Below are 16,649 nucleotides of genomic sequence, written 5' to 3'. Positions count from 1 at the left end.
ATCAAATAATTATTATTAATCATCAAATATATAGATTAACTACTCTAAGAATATTTTAATTTAACTTAAGATTTTAAGTTGAGTTTCAATACAACTATATTAAATATTAAAATAAAAAAAATTCGTTCATATTTTGCTACTTAAATAAAATTAACTACTACAAAAAATAATTACAGTATAGACAAAATAATAATAATAATAATAATAATAATAATAATAATAATTAGTTTTAATAATTAAAAAGATAATTTTATGTTTTTCAAAGTTACCTTTGATTTAACCTTGGAGCTTTGTGATTTTATGAGTATGGAATTAAAAAAATAGTTACGAAGAATATGGAATTGAAAAACATTTGAGAATCAAATAAAATATGTTCACTTCATACCAAACACTTGAGAACCAAACATTCTGAGAGCGGTTGCTAAGTACACTTCATACCAAAACCCTCCCTGCTCTGCTACTTCGACTTCACACTCTCTGTAAACAAAATGATGGGAGGGGCAGCAAAAAGTCTCACTAATCTGTGTTCATCTTTTCCATTCACAACCAAAACCAAAACCCAAACCACAACGCCCTCTAATTTCTCCTACCCTTCCACTCGCTCTCGTACCATATCAGCGGTGGCTAGCCAAATCCAGCTTCCACCCACCGCCACTGAGTCAGCCACTCCGGGTCAGTACCGAGTCGACGTCCTCTCCGAATCGCTCCCTTTCATTCAGAAATTCAGAGGTAAAACCATCGTCGTCAAGTACGGCGGCGCCGCCATGAAGTCCCCGGAACTCCAAGCCTCCGTCATCAACGACCTCGTCCTCCTCTCCTGCGTCGGCCTCCGCCCCGTCATGGTCCACGGTGGCGGCCCCGAGATCAACAACTGGCTCAGCCGACTCAACATTCCCGCCGTCTTCCGCGACGGCCTCCGCGTCACCGACGCCGACACCATGGAAATCGTCTCCATGGTCCTCGTCGGCAAGGTCAATAAAACGCTCGTCTCGCTCATCAACAAGGCCGGAGCCACCGCCGTCGGCCTCTCCGGCATGGATGGCCGCCTCCTAACGGCGCGCCCTAGCCCTAAAGCCGCAGACCTAGGATTTGTCGGCGAGGTTTCGAGAGTGGATCCGACCGTTCTCCGATCGTTAGTCGAGAGTAACCACATTCCGGTGGTGACGTCGGTGGCGGCGGATGAGTTCGGACAGCCGTACAACATAAATGCAGATACGGTGGCCGGAGAGTTGGCGGCGGCGCTGGGTGCGGCGAAGTTGATATTGTTGACGGACGTGGTGGGAATATTGGAGGATCGAAATGACCCGAATAGCTTGGTGAAGAAGATCGATATAAAAGGGGTTAAGAGAATGATGAAAGATGGAAAGGTCGGCGGTGGAATGATCCCAAAGGTCAATTGTTGCGTTCGTTCACTTGCTCAAGGGGTTACCACTGCTAGTATTATTGATGGCCGTGTTCCTCACTCTTTGCTTCTCGAGATTTTAACTGATGAAGGTGCTGGAACTATGATTACTGGCTAGGTTTTAGTTCATTTCCATCCTTTTTTTTTTACCCTGAATTTAAAAAAAGAACTGTTCCAAGTTCAAGGCCTTTATTGTTATTTTCCATGCGTTTCTTGTGAATCATGTACTTGTTTTTTGTTAGTTTCATGATTGGTTTCGTGCATCTACATCGAATTAATCGCATAAACTCGAACAGGAGTGCTTCTTGCAAAAATAAACTAATAAGCATAATTTAGTCATATGATATTTATATATATTATATACTCGAGTATTTCATATATCTCTTGGTGCACATCCTCTGAGAGACAAAAAATTGGGTTCATGGATTCAGAGACAAAAATACCTATTATCCTATCCAAATTTTTCATGACGAACATTCTACGTCATTACTAGACTTCAATGCAGCCGAAACGCGGGTTTAAAATGGGCCTAAGTAAAGTGCATAAATATGTCTTCCCTTCAGCAGAATTGCGAGTAAGTCTTTGTCTCAATCTTTGCTTTGTAGTTAAGCCTCTGCTTTCTAGAATAGTGTGGTTAGCCACTCTGGCTAACCGCTTGATGCAGCAAACACCCTTGGGATAAGAAACTGCAGGGCTTGAGTGTGCTTCCGAATTGCCCGACTCACTCTTGATGCAGTGATCATGTTTTATTATTTGCTTTGACATTTTAAATAAAGAATATTGTCCTTCTTTTGATTAATGTTTTCCCAGTGTGTAATGCATGGCGTCATGCATTAATTTGGACGGAGCGCTGTGGACATGCTCGAGAAATTTAAGTATGTGAAGCTCTTTTTTGGGGGATTATGCTTTAGCTCAGTCATTATTGCAGTTTATATCTCATATTCATATTTCATTTCAGGCAAGCTCTTCAGTTGACCAATGGTGATCCTGGACCTGTGATTTTAGAGATTACTAATACAATTGAAGATGACTCACCAGTTGATGTTTCTACTGTTTGTTCTATGTAAGATATTATGCATTTATGGTTTTTATCTTTTTGTTGTATTGTAACAGGATTTTTATTGATATAAAAGCTAAGTTGGGTCAATTGTGTTCAAAAGTAGGGAATATCTCTAATATTTGTATTAAATGTTTGTATTGTTTTCTTTATTTGAATTTATATCCGTTTTATCTTTTGGTCGAAGATCTTGTTCAGATAGTTAGATAATCAAGTTTCTCCAATGAGACTCGATGATATTTCTTGTCATGAACAAGAATGGTTGGTAACTTGATTTTTCAGAGGTTGCTGCTCATTTTGCACCTAATTGGGGCAGCTTAGGTTAGATATTTTGAGCACAAAGTTATCTAGACCACAAACCTAAATGTTTATGCTTTGACTTCTGGCTGGTAAAGCTGGTTAATGATTTGGAAGTATTGCTCGCATTGTTCTGGAATAGCGAGAAAAGGAAGGAAATCAATGGGGGAAAAGTAGGGACTGAAGACACCTTTAGATCTTAGTCATTTTACAGAAATAACCTCTGATTAAATTTCTGCTTCAGGTAACATCTAGCTAAAAGTGCACCTATAATCTTGGATAATTCTCTTTCTGCTGATTCATATCTCAACATCTTATACATGCCATCAACATTTCCCTGTTCCACAAGTGTTTGCAATAATAATTCTGTATATAGTCAAGACTTAGAAGATGGTCCTCGAAGTAACCTGGATAATGTTAGATACACTGATTGTATTCATTACCTACAAGAGGTGAGCATATCCATTTTCTGCAAATAATAAGCTTGTGAATGCTCTCATAATTTAACAATTTGTGATTATTGTTAATTTAAATAGCTATGCATCAGTTTGAAGAATGTATATCATAAATTTCCGGGCTTGTATAGCAAGTCTCTGTACACTTTTCTGCATTTCATTATTCTTAAACAAAAAAAAGTTTTAGTTACAATTAATATTCTTGTTATATATATTATAATCTAAGTATCTATGTATGTTCAGAATGTATTCAAGTTCTTTGTGATCAGAAACAAAAGCACACACTTTCTTAAAAAATAAACAACTATTTATCCAGAAACAGACATGGTATTGGTATCACATCAAAATGAAAGATCAAGGGAAATTGGTTACGTAGAAATGAAAACTCCAACAGCAAAGTGAAGCTCATACTAAAAGAAGAAGAAAATCAAAGAATGGAAGTGTGTGCTTTTGTTTGCATTTTCTTGTCTATTTTGTAACCGTAATGCTGTCTGAAATGCTTTGCTATTAGTGTCACAAAGTCAAAAGTGTGGTATTGTACTATATAACAGCTCCTCAAAGTTTACCAATCCTGATAAAGAAGCCTTCTGAATCTAATTTGTGTACATCAGGCATAGATATTAATTTGAAATGGAGGAGAATTTGACTGGAATGTCATAAAAATCACATTGATTGGTGGTATCTCAAGACTGTTCTGATAAGGACAGATTTTTAAATCATAATAAGTTGTTATTATACTAGTTACTTTCAGAATGAGGATCTCCTCTACGCTTATCATACCATTTGTTTTCAATTTCAGGTAACCACACTTAATCTTGAAATCGTTAGGGCACTAGCCAGAGGTAATTTTACAATTATTGCTATCTATATATATACCCAAATATTCTTGTTGTATCAAAACATTGGGTATTGATCTTTTGTTTCAAGCCTTTCTGCTTTTAAGTCCATGATCTAGTTGGTCATCAGTAATTTGCTGAATGTTATCTTGCTAACGGCATGATGTACATCAAACCTTTTCAGTCATATTGGGATTTGGCATACATGGTTGTTATCTATCTCCATTGGTATTATGTTCATTTTTTACCAATGATCACTATTTTTATTTTTTACTAGTATGTAGTATGACATATTCCCAGTTTCATTATTTTGGGCTAGCTTGTATTTATTAACATGACACTGTCCTTACCTTGTGACTTAATGGAATAATGAAGTGCAATCATTCAATCTCCTTTTTTTATTTTGCTCATAGATGTCAATCTGTGCTTATAGAAAGACCTTAAGGCTAACAGAAATAAACTTGTGCAAGTAAAAATCAATGTGAAAATTTTGTCTGTCTGGAGAGCACCAATAATCCGCCAAAAATGGAGGTGTTTGTGGCATATCCCTTTTCATCCGATGAATGAGGATTTTATTTTTATCTGTAATGAAAATGTTTGTATATGCTGTTTGCTGCATTGCTAATAATCATCCTTCTGCTGAAACTTAATACTTGCTGGCTTGCTGCTATCTGTTTCAGCCTCTTCTTTTGGTTTCATATTCTTTTCAAGCATTGGAATTCATTCTAAAAGATATTTGTTTCTCTGTGCAGAGGGCATTCCTTCAATTGGACTGTCACCCTTCTCATGTGGATGGTACACCAGTGAGAGACATGTTAGTAAACTCTCAACTGAATATTTGTCAGATTATATCCATCAACATAATGAATTGTAGACTTCATCTGTCTTTTCAGATAACGTTACTCGTCTAAGTTTATTCAACATGTGCAGATATTTTCAGCTGAATTATCTTCGGTGGCTAAGGCAATTGATTCTGATTTTACATCTGTAAGAGCAAATTCTTATTTTATATCACTACTTTGAAGATTTAAATATTTTTCTTTAACCCTTTTTTAAGTTAACCTTTTTTTTTTTTTGGTTATATTTGAATGGTCTTTTATTGTTTGTATATATTTCTAAGAAAGATCATTTGATAGTTTTAAAATATTAAACTAAAAATTGGTGAAAGCCTTGTTTATCGTGGATGAAGAGTTCTTCATGGGTGATACATGCTGAGAAAAAGTAAACTAGAATGTTGGATCTGCCAGTGTGTTATAGTCACTAGCTAATAAATACATGGCTGGCAGGGGTTCAGGGTACTAGGATAGTTCCATCTGAACGATCCTAATTATACCCTCTTTGCTTGAGCACTAAATTATTCTTTTTGCATTGTCTAAAGCTAATGGAATAAGACTATACAGCTGCAAATGAAAAAGAAAAGTAGTTTTTTCTTTCTATAAAATCAAAGTTATGAAACTACACATTTTTTTTTTTCCTTTGACCTTTCCTTTGAAGGTTCCAAAGCCTGTAACTGGTTTTTCTTTTATTCAATTTTCTCTTTACCTTGAATAATGAGGGGTTCAATGCCATTTGTCTAGGTTCTGCATGGAGATGCAGTATTTGATGAAATTAAAGGATGTACTATTTTGAGTGGAGATGATCATAAGTCATTTGGCTAGATACTCAAAGCCTAAATATGTAGTTTTCCTGGTATCCTCAGTATATCATGTGTACCTTTTTTTATTCTTGAATTGCTACAAATATAAAGCTCTTTCTGAGCATACCAAACCAAATGGTCTCCAAGTCAGTATATCCCTTCAAGTGATGAATACCACAAATTTATTGAATTATTGATAATAACCCCAACTTCTCATTTTTCTTTAACTAGCCACGTTTTTAATAATCCAAATGTCGGTTTCAACCTCATTTTTCTTGCTGCATATAGAAGTGCCTTGAAACTTGGAGAATGGCATCTTTTTTGGGTTCAATCTGTAGCAAACATGCATTTTGCTGTTAAAAGAGTTGTATTGATATGCAAAAACAAAATTTTCAATTATCTTGGAACAGCGTATCACAATTATAAATCTTAAATTTTAGGAGACATTACAATTATGTTTTCCATTAAGCATGGCTGAAAGACAGACGTGTATGGGGTGTATGATCGCCCACCAATGGAACCAAATGCAATACTCTTAAAGGAAATTGGTGAGCACTTGTTCTAAACTTGATCTTCCATATGACTCTTCTCTTCAAGGTTGGTTGTTACTTAACATTTTCAATTATGACAGCTGTTGCTGAGGATGGAAGCTGGTCAGTTGTAAGCCAAATTTGCAAAACTCAAGTAAGCAGAATAAGGAATTATTATACAGTTTGCTTTCTCCTCTACTATTTGGTCATATTTTTTGCAGTGGAACATGTTCTGAATTAGTCCAGTAACAGTTCTATGAGAACCTTTTAGATATTCACGTTTCACAATAACTTAATGTGTGTTTGGATTTACATTTACTTCAGTACTACTAGTTGTAGTTTCTGCATTGGATCTACATTTACAAGTTTTCCAACGTGTTTCCAAACGCCCTTTTAGTTATTCTGCCTTTTTGGTCGGCCTAGAGAGAGCTGAAATGACCAAGACAGCATAGTTCTCAGTGCAGTGTCCTGATTTGTAAAGAGTTTTGTTGGAATGGAGTCGGAATCTATTGACTCAGTAGCATGAAGCTGTATAGCTGAAGTTCAACTAGAAGATCTCGTGATATTTTATTCTCACTCATAAACCATAAGTTATCACAATAGGGTAGCCAACTCATCATGAGTTAGGGCACAGATTTTCTTTATATTTTGCTATTTCCCTGACACCATAATTAAAAATTTCTAGAATAGAAGCTTTTATGTACGCATTTGTTGTTAAATTACTAATTCTAATTTGATGTGCATGCTTGCTCTGGATATGTGATTTGAATTTATAGATTGAATTTTGTGGCTGTTTTTTCTACAGTTAAGCTAACTGTTGCAGCTCATGACACAACTGGTGGGATGAAAACAAAGATCACGGAAGCTGCAATGATAGCAAAACTTGGAATTGATGTCTACATTGTAAAAGTAATTTTTTTTATATTTTATCTGTGTTATACCTTAGAGCTCCTAATGTTGAAAGTTGTAGCTGCATTTCAGGCAGCAACAAGCCACTCATTAAGGGCCTTAAATGGAGATCTGGGAAGCAGCATCCCGGATGATTGGCTTGGGACAGTTGTTCGATCCATGAGATAAATCTGGCATTACAAAATCTTCTCCACAGTTCCCAATCATCAACAGCAAAAAGTACTTTTTGAATACTTCATGAATGTGAGAGTTAGTTGCACTAACAATTACAGTCATGTGTCTTCCAGAAACAACTCACAAATTCAAATTGCAGTGACCTTCATAAAATAAAGATTGATAGCTAAATGAATTACTTATGATTATTTGACATTTTCCATTTTATCCACGTTATTTACTCATGACTTGGATTCTACCTTGATGTACAACTGTAAAATTTTGTACTGGTTTTTGGGCATGTAAATTTTGTTTATCTACTTTGATATTTTCAACGTTTGTCATTCTTACTTCCAGAAGTTGCAAGAATGTTTTGTAATTTTTCATTGGAGCTACTTTTACCGAGTTTTTGTATTACAAATTAGCTAAAAGTGCTTTTAATATCCTAAAGGGTTCTCTTGTGATAAATAAGTTGCACTGGATTGATTCATATCATCAAACATATCATTAATGAGGGAGTAGTGAAGTTGTCTTGCTTCTGATGTGAGCAAACACAGTAATAGCCCTATACGTCTGTGATCGCGTTTGAACATGCTTTAAATCACATTAGTGCACTTAGTAACGATGAAATAAATGTAAATATGTTGCCCATCAAATGTGAATCCAAACACACTAAGTGTTTATGCACTACAACACGAGTTGAGGATGAAGTTCTGTTTTTTTATTAAATGCAGCAGCTTTAGCTTCCATAAATCAAGAATATGCCTTACAATCTGGAAAATCTGAAGGAAAAAATGGTAGCCCCATCATTATGAAGAGAAGTTTTCATGCACTATTTTAGTTACATATGAAAAAGCAGAAATTTTGCATTTTTTAAGATGTTAAGGGGTGCAAAAACTTACTTCAAAACGTGCCCCATTAGAGATGAGTGGAACCCAGAAAGCTTTGACCCAACTTAAAGGAAGTATTATGGACCATCTGGAAGACATCACAGAAACGTTTATTGTATAATAAATAACAAGGAAAGTTTTAACATAAATAGTTCATCTATTGCTAGGAAACATGTTTGATCATAATAAGGTGTTAAAACTTAAATTATCTAAAATTTATGTTATTGTTTTTCTTGTATATCTTTAATAAGGATATCACAAATACCTATCGATTGTTTTCAAGAAAAGAAGCACTCCAATAGTACTAGATAGATGTTCATAAACATACACAATTTCAAACAAATTAAAAGAAATAATAGATCAAGAAAGTTACCCTGTAATCAATTCCTTCATATAATTTTTTAGAAGAAGAATAGCGCAGGATCCCCAGCACTGCACCTTAGTCGAAGAGTTGGCCTCCCCAAGATCAATATCATCAAGGCAGAAATTAACCATATGTTCATGGTGTTTCTCCTTGGAAAGGATGCTATCTTCAATTGGTCGTCTCAGCTCTCTGGTTGTAGCATACCATAGATCATCAACATTAGACTGGCTATCTTCATGTTTAGAGCATGATGATGGAAATAAATCTTTATTATCGTCCAACATTCCTCTCAATTCAGCACGCCCATTATAATTATTTTCTTGTGCAACACTCCGAGCCTTAGTTAGCATGGGCTCCACTTGAAAACTCCTCTTCCAAAGCAACTCTTGAGGATCCTTGACATTAAGAGATAATATAGCATGACAAGAAAAATTATCCTCATTTTTCAATATGGATGAATTTCCATTCTGCAAAGCATACTCTTCTTCTATAGCCGCGTGTTTCTTTAACTGCCAATGATTCTCTAAAATACTGTAATGCCAAAAAGAAGAATAAACCAATTTGGATCATTAAAATTAGAAAGAAAAAAAAAAAGGTTATGTTTTTTATAATTTAAATAACTAACCCTCCAACAGGTTTCTGTCGTATTGTAAAAGCAACTCTCACTTGAGCCCACACAGGGACTTCAACAATTTGAAGATGAAGTCATTATGAAATAATACTAAATTGATCACGAGCAATACAAAAAGCTTAAAACATTGAGAGAGGATAGAAGTTTTGATCCTTTATACATGTGCCTTCTTGCCAAAAGGCTCTGACTGCTCTGCAGACAGCAAGTTAAAAGCAAGTGCCACAAATGCTAGGTAAATTTAACTAAGCATGTTTAACAGAAAGTTGCATGCAGGGATGCATTGTCTTCATTGACTGAAGCACATTTTCCCCGCTCTCGCCTGCAATGTTGAAAAATACAACTCTTGACTTACATTATAGAATTCCTTTGCTTGATCTAGTAAGCTTAATCCACATCATCCTATGACATAATGGAATTTCAATTTTTTACAATATTTGTTTCTTATCACAAGATTCAAGAATATAGTGATCTTTCTCAAGCTCGGAAGTTCGAAGAAATTATGTTATATCAGAACCCATCAAGTGTGTTTGTGTATGCGTCCATAACGCGTACACAATGACAAAAAATGAATACAGGAGAAAACAGGTTTGAAAATATAAGAACTGTTTGGTTTTCAATTATGATTTTTAGACATTCAAACGTGTTAACATCTATTTGACACCCCTCATTCCTCTCCATCCTTTTCAACCTATCACATCATATCACATTATCACTTTTTGTCTTGTATCCCTCTCTGTCTCCCTTTGAAGGGTGTTCACCAAACAGTTTCCTTTGAACTCATTGAAACATGATAGAATGGAATGGAATCTATTAGTTAGATACACTGACACTATTACGTGTATCTTCGTCTCAAAACACAGATGGATCAGAAACGAGTCAATGACAGTGTATAAGAATTGTTGGTATCACATTTGATTATACCCAATTTTCAACTTCAAATGAGTGCATTGCTTACCGATGTAGCTCTCAGGGCACTGTCATACCATTTACAAACCCACATATATGATTGACACATACACCATCATTGATTTTTCAGAAACAACATACAAACAATCGGGATAAAAAAAAATGAAGGTGGGTGAGAAAAGGACCTTATTGGAAACGAAGCAGCAGCAGCTCGAAGTTGAAGAGAGCGTTACCCTTTAATGGTGAGGTCGATGTAAGCGCAACGATGCCTCCATGCGAAGGTGACACCGACAACACCGAAACAAGTGCGGCTGAAAATATAGCAACTTACAAGCTGAAAAACATGGGAAAGAACAAAAGAAGGAAAATATCTATTTTTAATGTATATTATCCTTGATTAATTCATCAATATTAATGAAAAATATTATAATTTATAAATTTATACTTTATTTTAAAAAAAATTCTAATATTAAATAGTCAATTTTATAACTTATATACTAAATAAATAAATATATTCAGTTGAATAATTTAAATTTGTTTATTTTTTATGTATACAAATTTTCCTAATTACTAAATTAAGAAATTATTTAATATTTTTATGTTTTTTAAATTATACATTTGTGTTTTTTTTATTTATCAAGTAGTAAGAAGATTTGTAAGATGATATAACACTTATAAGAATGATGAGTAAATGTTTTGTGGATACAAATATTATAATAAATGAAGATATAAAAAAAATTAATAATTAAGTATTTTTATTTTTTACAAATAAAATTAATATATATTTCTTATAAAGAGCATTATGATTTTTTAATTTTATTCAATGGTATCTAATATTTTTTATTTTTCATATTAAATTCTTTTTATTTTTACTTTAGAAAAAAAAATAAACTGATCTTTTTTTTTTTAATAAAATGACTTGTTTTCTCTTAAATTTTGTGCTAAATATATTTTTTTAATCATTAATTTGGGACAATTTCTAAATTTTTATATTATATTTATTTATCTATTTTGTGATAATCATACTTTAAAGTTATTCATAATTCTTCTTTCAAAAGAAGTCCAACTCATGTTTTAATACTTAACAAATACTTATATATGCATATTTTATATTTTCTATGTGCTTTTAAAAAATTATCACAACTATATTATATTATTCTTATAATCATGAGATACCTAAATTTTTTTATGATTATATCACATTAACAAAATAAACAATCAATCATATTGTCTTATTCCTCTATGTTATGTTATTCTTTTCCTTTTATGCTTCCTTTTTTTTTCCTTCTTATTTTGTGCTCTCTTTTTTTTCTAGGTATAATCTATGCAACTTTATAAGAAATCATTTGTAACCAATATTTTTCCACCATATGTAGTTGTATTTAGCATTTATAAATATTGTAGAAAGATGACTATTATTAAAGGAGACCAGAGAGGGAAAATGAACAATTAAAATAGGTAATCCACGAGGGAGACAAAGGAGGATAAAAAAAAGTGTCAAAATTATAACTAATAAATTACATTTAAGTAATACTATTATTTAAATAATATAATGTTTAAAAAGCGTCCAAACGATCGGAGAACGGTCAGATCCACTCTCGAAACCTCGTCGACAAATCCTAGGTCTGCGGCTTTGGGGCTAGAATGCGCTGTTAGGAGGCGGCCATCCATGCTGGAGAGTCTGACGGCGGTGGCTCCGGCCTTGTTGATGAGCGAGACGAGCGTTTTATTGACCTTGCCGATGAGGACCATGGAGACGATTTCCATTGTGTCAGCGTCGGTGACGCGAAGGCCGTCGCGGAAGATGGCGGGAATGTTGAGTCAACTGAGCCAGTTGTTGATCTCGAGGCCGCCACTGTGGACCATGTTGGGGCGGAGGCCGACGCAGGAGAGGAGGACGAAGTCGTTGATGATGGAGGCTTGGAGTTCCGGGGACTTCATGGCGGTGCTGCCGTACTTGATGACAATGGTTTTACCTTTGAATGAAAGGGAGCGATTTGGAGAGGACGTCAACTTGGTACTGACCCGAAGTGGCAGTGGATGGAAGCTGGATTTGGCTAGCCACCGCTGATATGGTACGAGAGCGAGTGGAAGGGTAGGAGAAATTAGAGGGCGCTGTGGTTTGGGTTTTGATTTTGGTTGTGAATGGAAAAGATGAACACAGATTAGTGAGGCTTTTTGCTGCCCCTCCCATAATTTTGTTTACAGACAGTGTGTGTGAACTGTGAAGTCGAAGTTGCAGAGTAGGGAGGGTTTTGGTATTCGATGTGTCATTTTATGCACTTCAACCGCTATTTTATGGTCATTTTTCATCACGCGCTACGCATACTTGTTTTCTTTTTTTTTTTTTATAGTAATAATTATTATTGTTATTTATGTTTTTAGTCTTTACTTATTTCTGGCAGTTACATTTAGTTTTAGGTAAATATAAATATGGAAAACTCAAAAGCATGTTTACAAACAACAGATTTATGTTTCTTTAAAAAAATATGCCCTAACACCAATTGCGAACAGGGATACGGATGGATACGGATTCTCTCATGTTCTGGCGGGAACATGAGGCTCATGTCCATATTCGCTTAAGCGAATGATGAATGATTTAAGCAAATTTGAGTGAATTTTCGCTTAAGCGGAGAGTTTTAGCTTAAGCGAAGAAATAAGGGGTCTGTAGTTTGAGATAAGAGAGCGGTTCAAATTGAACCGCTCTCTAAAGGTAAGTTCTGAGAGCAGTTAAGTTGTCAACCGCTCTCTTTAGTGTAACTTCTCAGAGCGGTTCGATCTTAACTGCTCTCTTTAGCTTAACCACCAAAGCGAATATTGTTAATCTTAAGCAAATTTGGGACAGAGAACCATTAATTTCAGGCTAGTGACTCGCTTAAGCGAACAAGTGATTGGCTTGAAGCGAATGCAAGCGAATATTATTAAAATAAAGCAAATTTGGGACAGAAACCAATGATGCACAGGGCTATAATTCGCTTAAGCTAATTAGTATCCGCTCAAGCGGATGGCCGTATCGCTTGAGCCCTTTTTGTGAAGTTGCAGCAAATTTAAAATCGCTTAAGCGACAATAATGGCTTAAGCTAATTATGCAGAAAAATGGCAAATAATGCATAAAGTGACAACATATAATTAAAGGGTAAAATTTTACAAAATTTGTTATCAAAATCAATTCCACTCATCTATAAACAGTTAAATGTGACAACAAAACATGGATAAATAGTTCATTCTGTTCCATTCCATTAATGGTACACAATTGTTCACAATGATGCATAACCAAAAACAATTCATTAATACATACCCAAGTCAATAACAAAATAAGCTGAGGCATTCCATTCCATTCCAATCAAATACCATCCAAAAAAAATATAATTGGTATCATGAAGTTGTTCCTACAAAATAAGAAGAGATATTAGGAACCACCATTAATGATTAGACAATTTAAAGTTAAGCTAAAACTTATTACTCTCAATAAATATGTGAAACTTATTTGATTAACTAATGTGTGAGGAGGATCATAACATGGAGGTGTCGAACAATGTACTTCAACTGGATCACAAACCATTGGTTAATATTCCTATAAGATATGAACACCCATATTGTTATATTATATGGTAATAATATGGAAGTTAACTGAATTGTATTTACTGTTATTCAAAATCATAATATAAATGAACCTGAGATGCTCATTGATCTAAAATTGGAGTTTTACTCTCGCTTGGGCGGTTAAGCTAAAGAGAGCGGTTAAGATCGAACCGCTCTGAGAAGTTACACTAAAGAGAGCGGTTTTGAACCGCTCTCCAAAGTACACTTCTGAGTGTGGTTCAATTTGAACCGCTCTCTTATCTCAAACTGCAAGCCCCTTATTTCTTCGCTTAAGCTAAAACTCTCCGCTTAAACAAAAATTCACTCAAATTTGCTTAAGCCATTTATCATTCGCTTAAGCGAATATGGATATGAGCCTTATGTTCCCGCCAGAACATGAGAGGATTCGTATCCATCCGTATCCCTGTTTGCAATTGGTGTTGGGGCATATTTTTTTAAAGAAACATAAACCTGTTATTTGTAAACATGCTTTTGAGTTTTCCATATTTATATTTACCTAAAACTAAATGTAACTGCCAGAAATAAGTAAAGACCAAAAACATAAATAATTATTATTATTATTATAAAAAAAGAAAACAAGTATGCCTAGCACGTGATGAAAAATGACCATAAAATAGCGGTTGAAATGCATAAAATGATAGTAGCCATCGAATACCAAAACCCTCCCTACTCTGCAACTTTGACTTCACAGTTCACACACACTGTCTGTAAACAAAATGATGGGGGGCAGCAAAAAGCCTCACTAATCTGTTTTCATCTTTTCCATTCACAACCAAATCAAAACCCAAACCACAACTCCCTCTAATTTCTCCTACCTATTATCCTACCCAAATTTTTCATGACGAACATTCTATGCCATTAGACTTTAATGTAGCCGAAACACTGGTTTAAAATAGGCCTAAGTAAAGTGCGATAAATTTGTCTTCCCTTCAACAGAATTCCGAGTAAGTCTTTGTCTCAATCTTTACTTTGTAGTTAAACCTCTGCTTTCTAGAATAGTGTGGCTAGCCACTCTGGCTAACCGCTTGCTGCAGCAAACACCCTTGGGATAAGAAATTGCAGGGCTTGAGTGTGCTTCTGAATTGCCCAACTCACCCTTGGGATAAGTAATCCATGAAGGAGACAAAGGAGGATAAAAAAAAAGCGTCAAAATTATAACTAATAAGTTACATTTAAGTAATGCTTTTATTTAAATAATATAATGTTTAAGTTGTGTTTTGATAATTGCTTATGTAAATACTTATTTAATATATTTTTAAAAATAATGACATAATATAAATTTAATAATATTTTTTTAAAATAAGATAAAAATAACTTATTTTTATAAATTATAAAAAAAAAACTCATTAAAATAAGATAAAACAACTTATTAGAATCATAAAGTGTTTTTTTATAAACTGTTCAAAGGTCCTTCCAAATAGATCCATAGGTCCTTAGCACGGTAGAATGAATAATTTATTAAGCATGACGCACTTACTTCACAACAGGTTATGCACTAATTTAAAAATAAAAGGCAAAAATTCAAGGTGAAACATGTATAATTAAAATGTGATATCAATAAAACTAAGAGAACACACATGCAATTAAATTGATATTTTCAATCAAATTAAACACCTAAAAATAAAAGAGAGGAGAGAAGAAGCAAGTTTAATGTGTTCATTTTTATTTTAGCTTTTCAGTATAGCTTTTGGAACAAAATGTAACTAGATATCTAATTGACTTTATTCAAAAATATCTTAGCTTTTTCATAAGCTTTGACCATGCACTTCCTAAACATAATTATATCAAGTTTAACATTTTTTCCTTCAAATAAATTCGTCTCTTAGCCCATCCTCCTGGTGAAAAGCTTTTGGGTCCTTGATCACCAAGCTATTAGCACCATAATTCTCTAACAAACTACTTTCATTTACTAAAATCTTGTACTCTTATGTATTCCAACCCCAAAACCTTGGGTGGATCCGCATAATAAGTTTTTGCAACCCATTCAAGGCCAATGGGCACCGAGCCTGGCCTAAGAAACAAAAAATGTGTTAAGCTTGCACCATGCACCCCCAACATCACATGGCTAGAGGGAGTCAACCTATAAGCACTGGCGATGGAAACGTTTCTTTATGGCTCCAACACATGCACATTGAACCCTATCTCTTTTGCTACATTGATAATTCTTGGTTCAAAATCACACAACTCACACTACCTTTTCTTGTCACTAATGTGAGACATGGCTTACCCCTTTTATTGGAATACAATGATGGGGTGTCACTTTTGGTATATACATTTTTTAGGAATGCATGAAAATCGTGAAGGGTGCTAGGATATGGTAACAATTTTGGATCTGTAGTTATAGCACCATGTTTTATTAACCCTGTGCTTGCTAAAGGAAAATAATAATTGGCGGTTAAATTGCTTGTGTCGATGATCAAGTGGTATAGATTAAACGCTGATAACAATTCAGCATACTTTTGGACCTACCAAATCATACCATTTGTGACCACATGTCACAATTGGATTAGGGAATAGAGAATTGATGGTGATGAAGAGTGAGATGAAGTTCTCATTTATGTCATGGTAAAAGTTTTTAGGAACCCACCCTCACTGAATCCTAGTACTATGCTATGGTGTGTGACACCACAGGTTGATTTTGGTGGAATTGAGGTGAGTGTTATTTCTTTCATTGAGAACATTCTTAAGTGGGTATGGTTAGATGTTTATGGAGATATTTGATTGGTGGGGGCCCAACGCAAGGAGAGTTAAGGAAGCTTGATCTAAAAGTGTTGGGCCTTTCATTGTGCATATATCAAATTCTTTATGAGAGCGGTCACAAGTGATTGTAGCAGTACCATCTGCATCCCAAGTCCAATCCCATTGAGAAATTGATAGCTTGTGCTTCAATTTCACTTTCCACATTGTTGCATTTGCAGAGACAAAATGAATATTTTAATGATTTTTTTTTTTCACTTATTGCAAAGGTTTGAAGTCTCCA

At 34.6% G+C, this 16,649-nt stretch overlaps 1 protein-coding gene and 2 pseudogenes across 1 annotated transcript; 2 read left to right on the top strand and 1 right to left on the bottom strand.

The window, feature by feature from the left end:
* The first annotated feature begins 350 nt into the window (after window positions 1–350).
* Window positions 351–3,372, top strand: LOC113846857 (acetylglutamate kinase, chloroplastic-like). Its single transcript, XM_027475560.1, has one exon. The coding sequence runs from the start codon at window positions 489–491 to the stop codon at window positions 1,518–1,520; it is 1,032 nt and encodes a 343-aa protein (XP_027331361.1). The 5' UTR covers window positions 351–488; the 3' UTR covers window positions 1,521–3,372.
* Window positions 1,951–7,290, top strand: LOC113874326 (annotated as a pseudogene).
* A 1,244-nt stretch (window positions 7,291–8,534) lies between these two features.
* LOC113874325 lies at window positions 8,535–12,323 on the bottom strand (annotated as a pseudogene).
* Window positions 12,324–16,649: the final 4,326 nt, after the last annotated feature.

This window comes from Abrus precatorius, unplaced genomic scaffold (genome assembly GCF_003935025.1).
Source record: "Abrus precatorius isolate BTA unplaced genomic scaffold, Abrus_2018 Scaffold8, whole genome shotgun sequence".
In the NCBI taxonomy this organism is placed as follows: domain Eukaryota; kingdom Viridiplantae; phylum Streptophyta; class Magnoliopsida; order Fabales; family Fabaceae; genus Abrus; species Abrus precatorius.
Note: the sequence above shows the minus strand (reverse complement) of the source record. Positions and strands in the feature narration are given on the sequence as shown.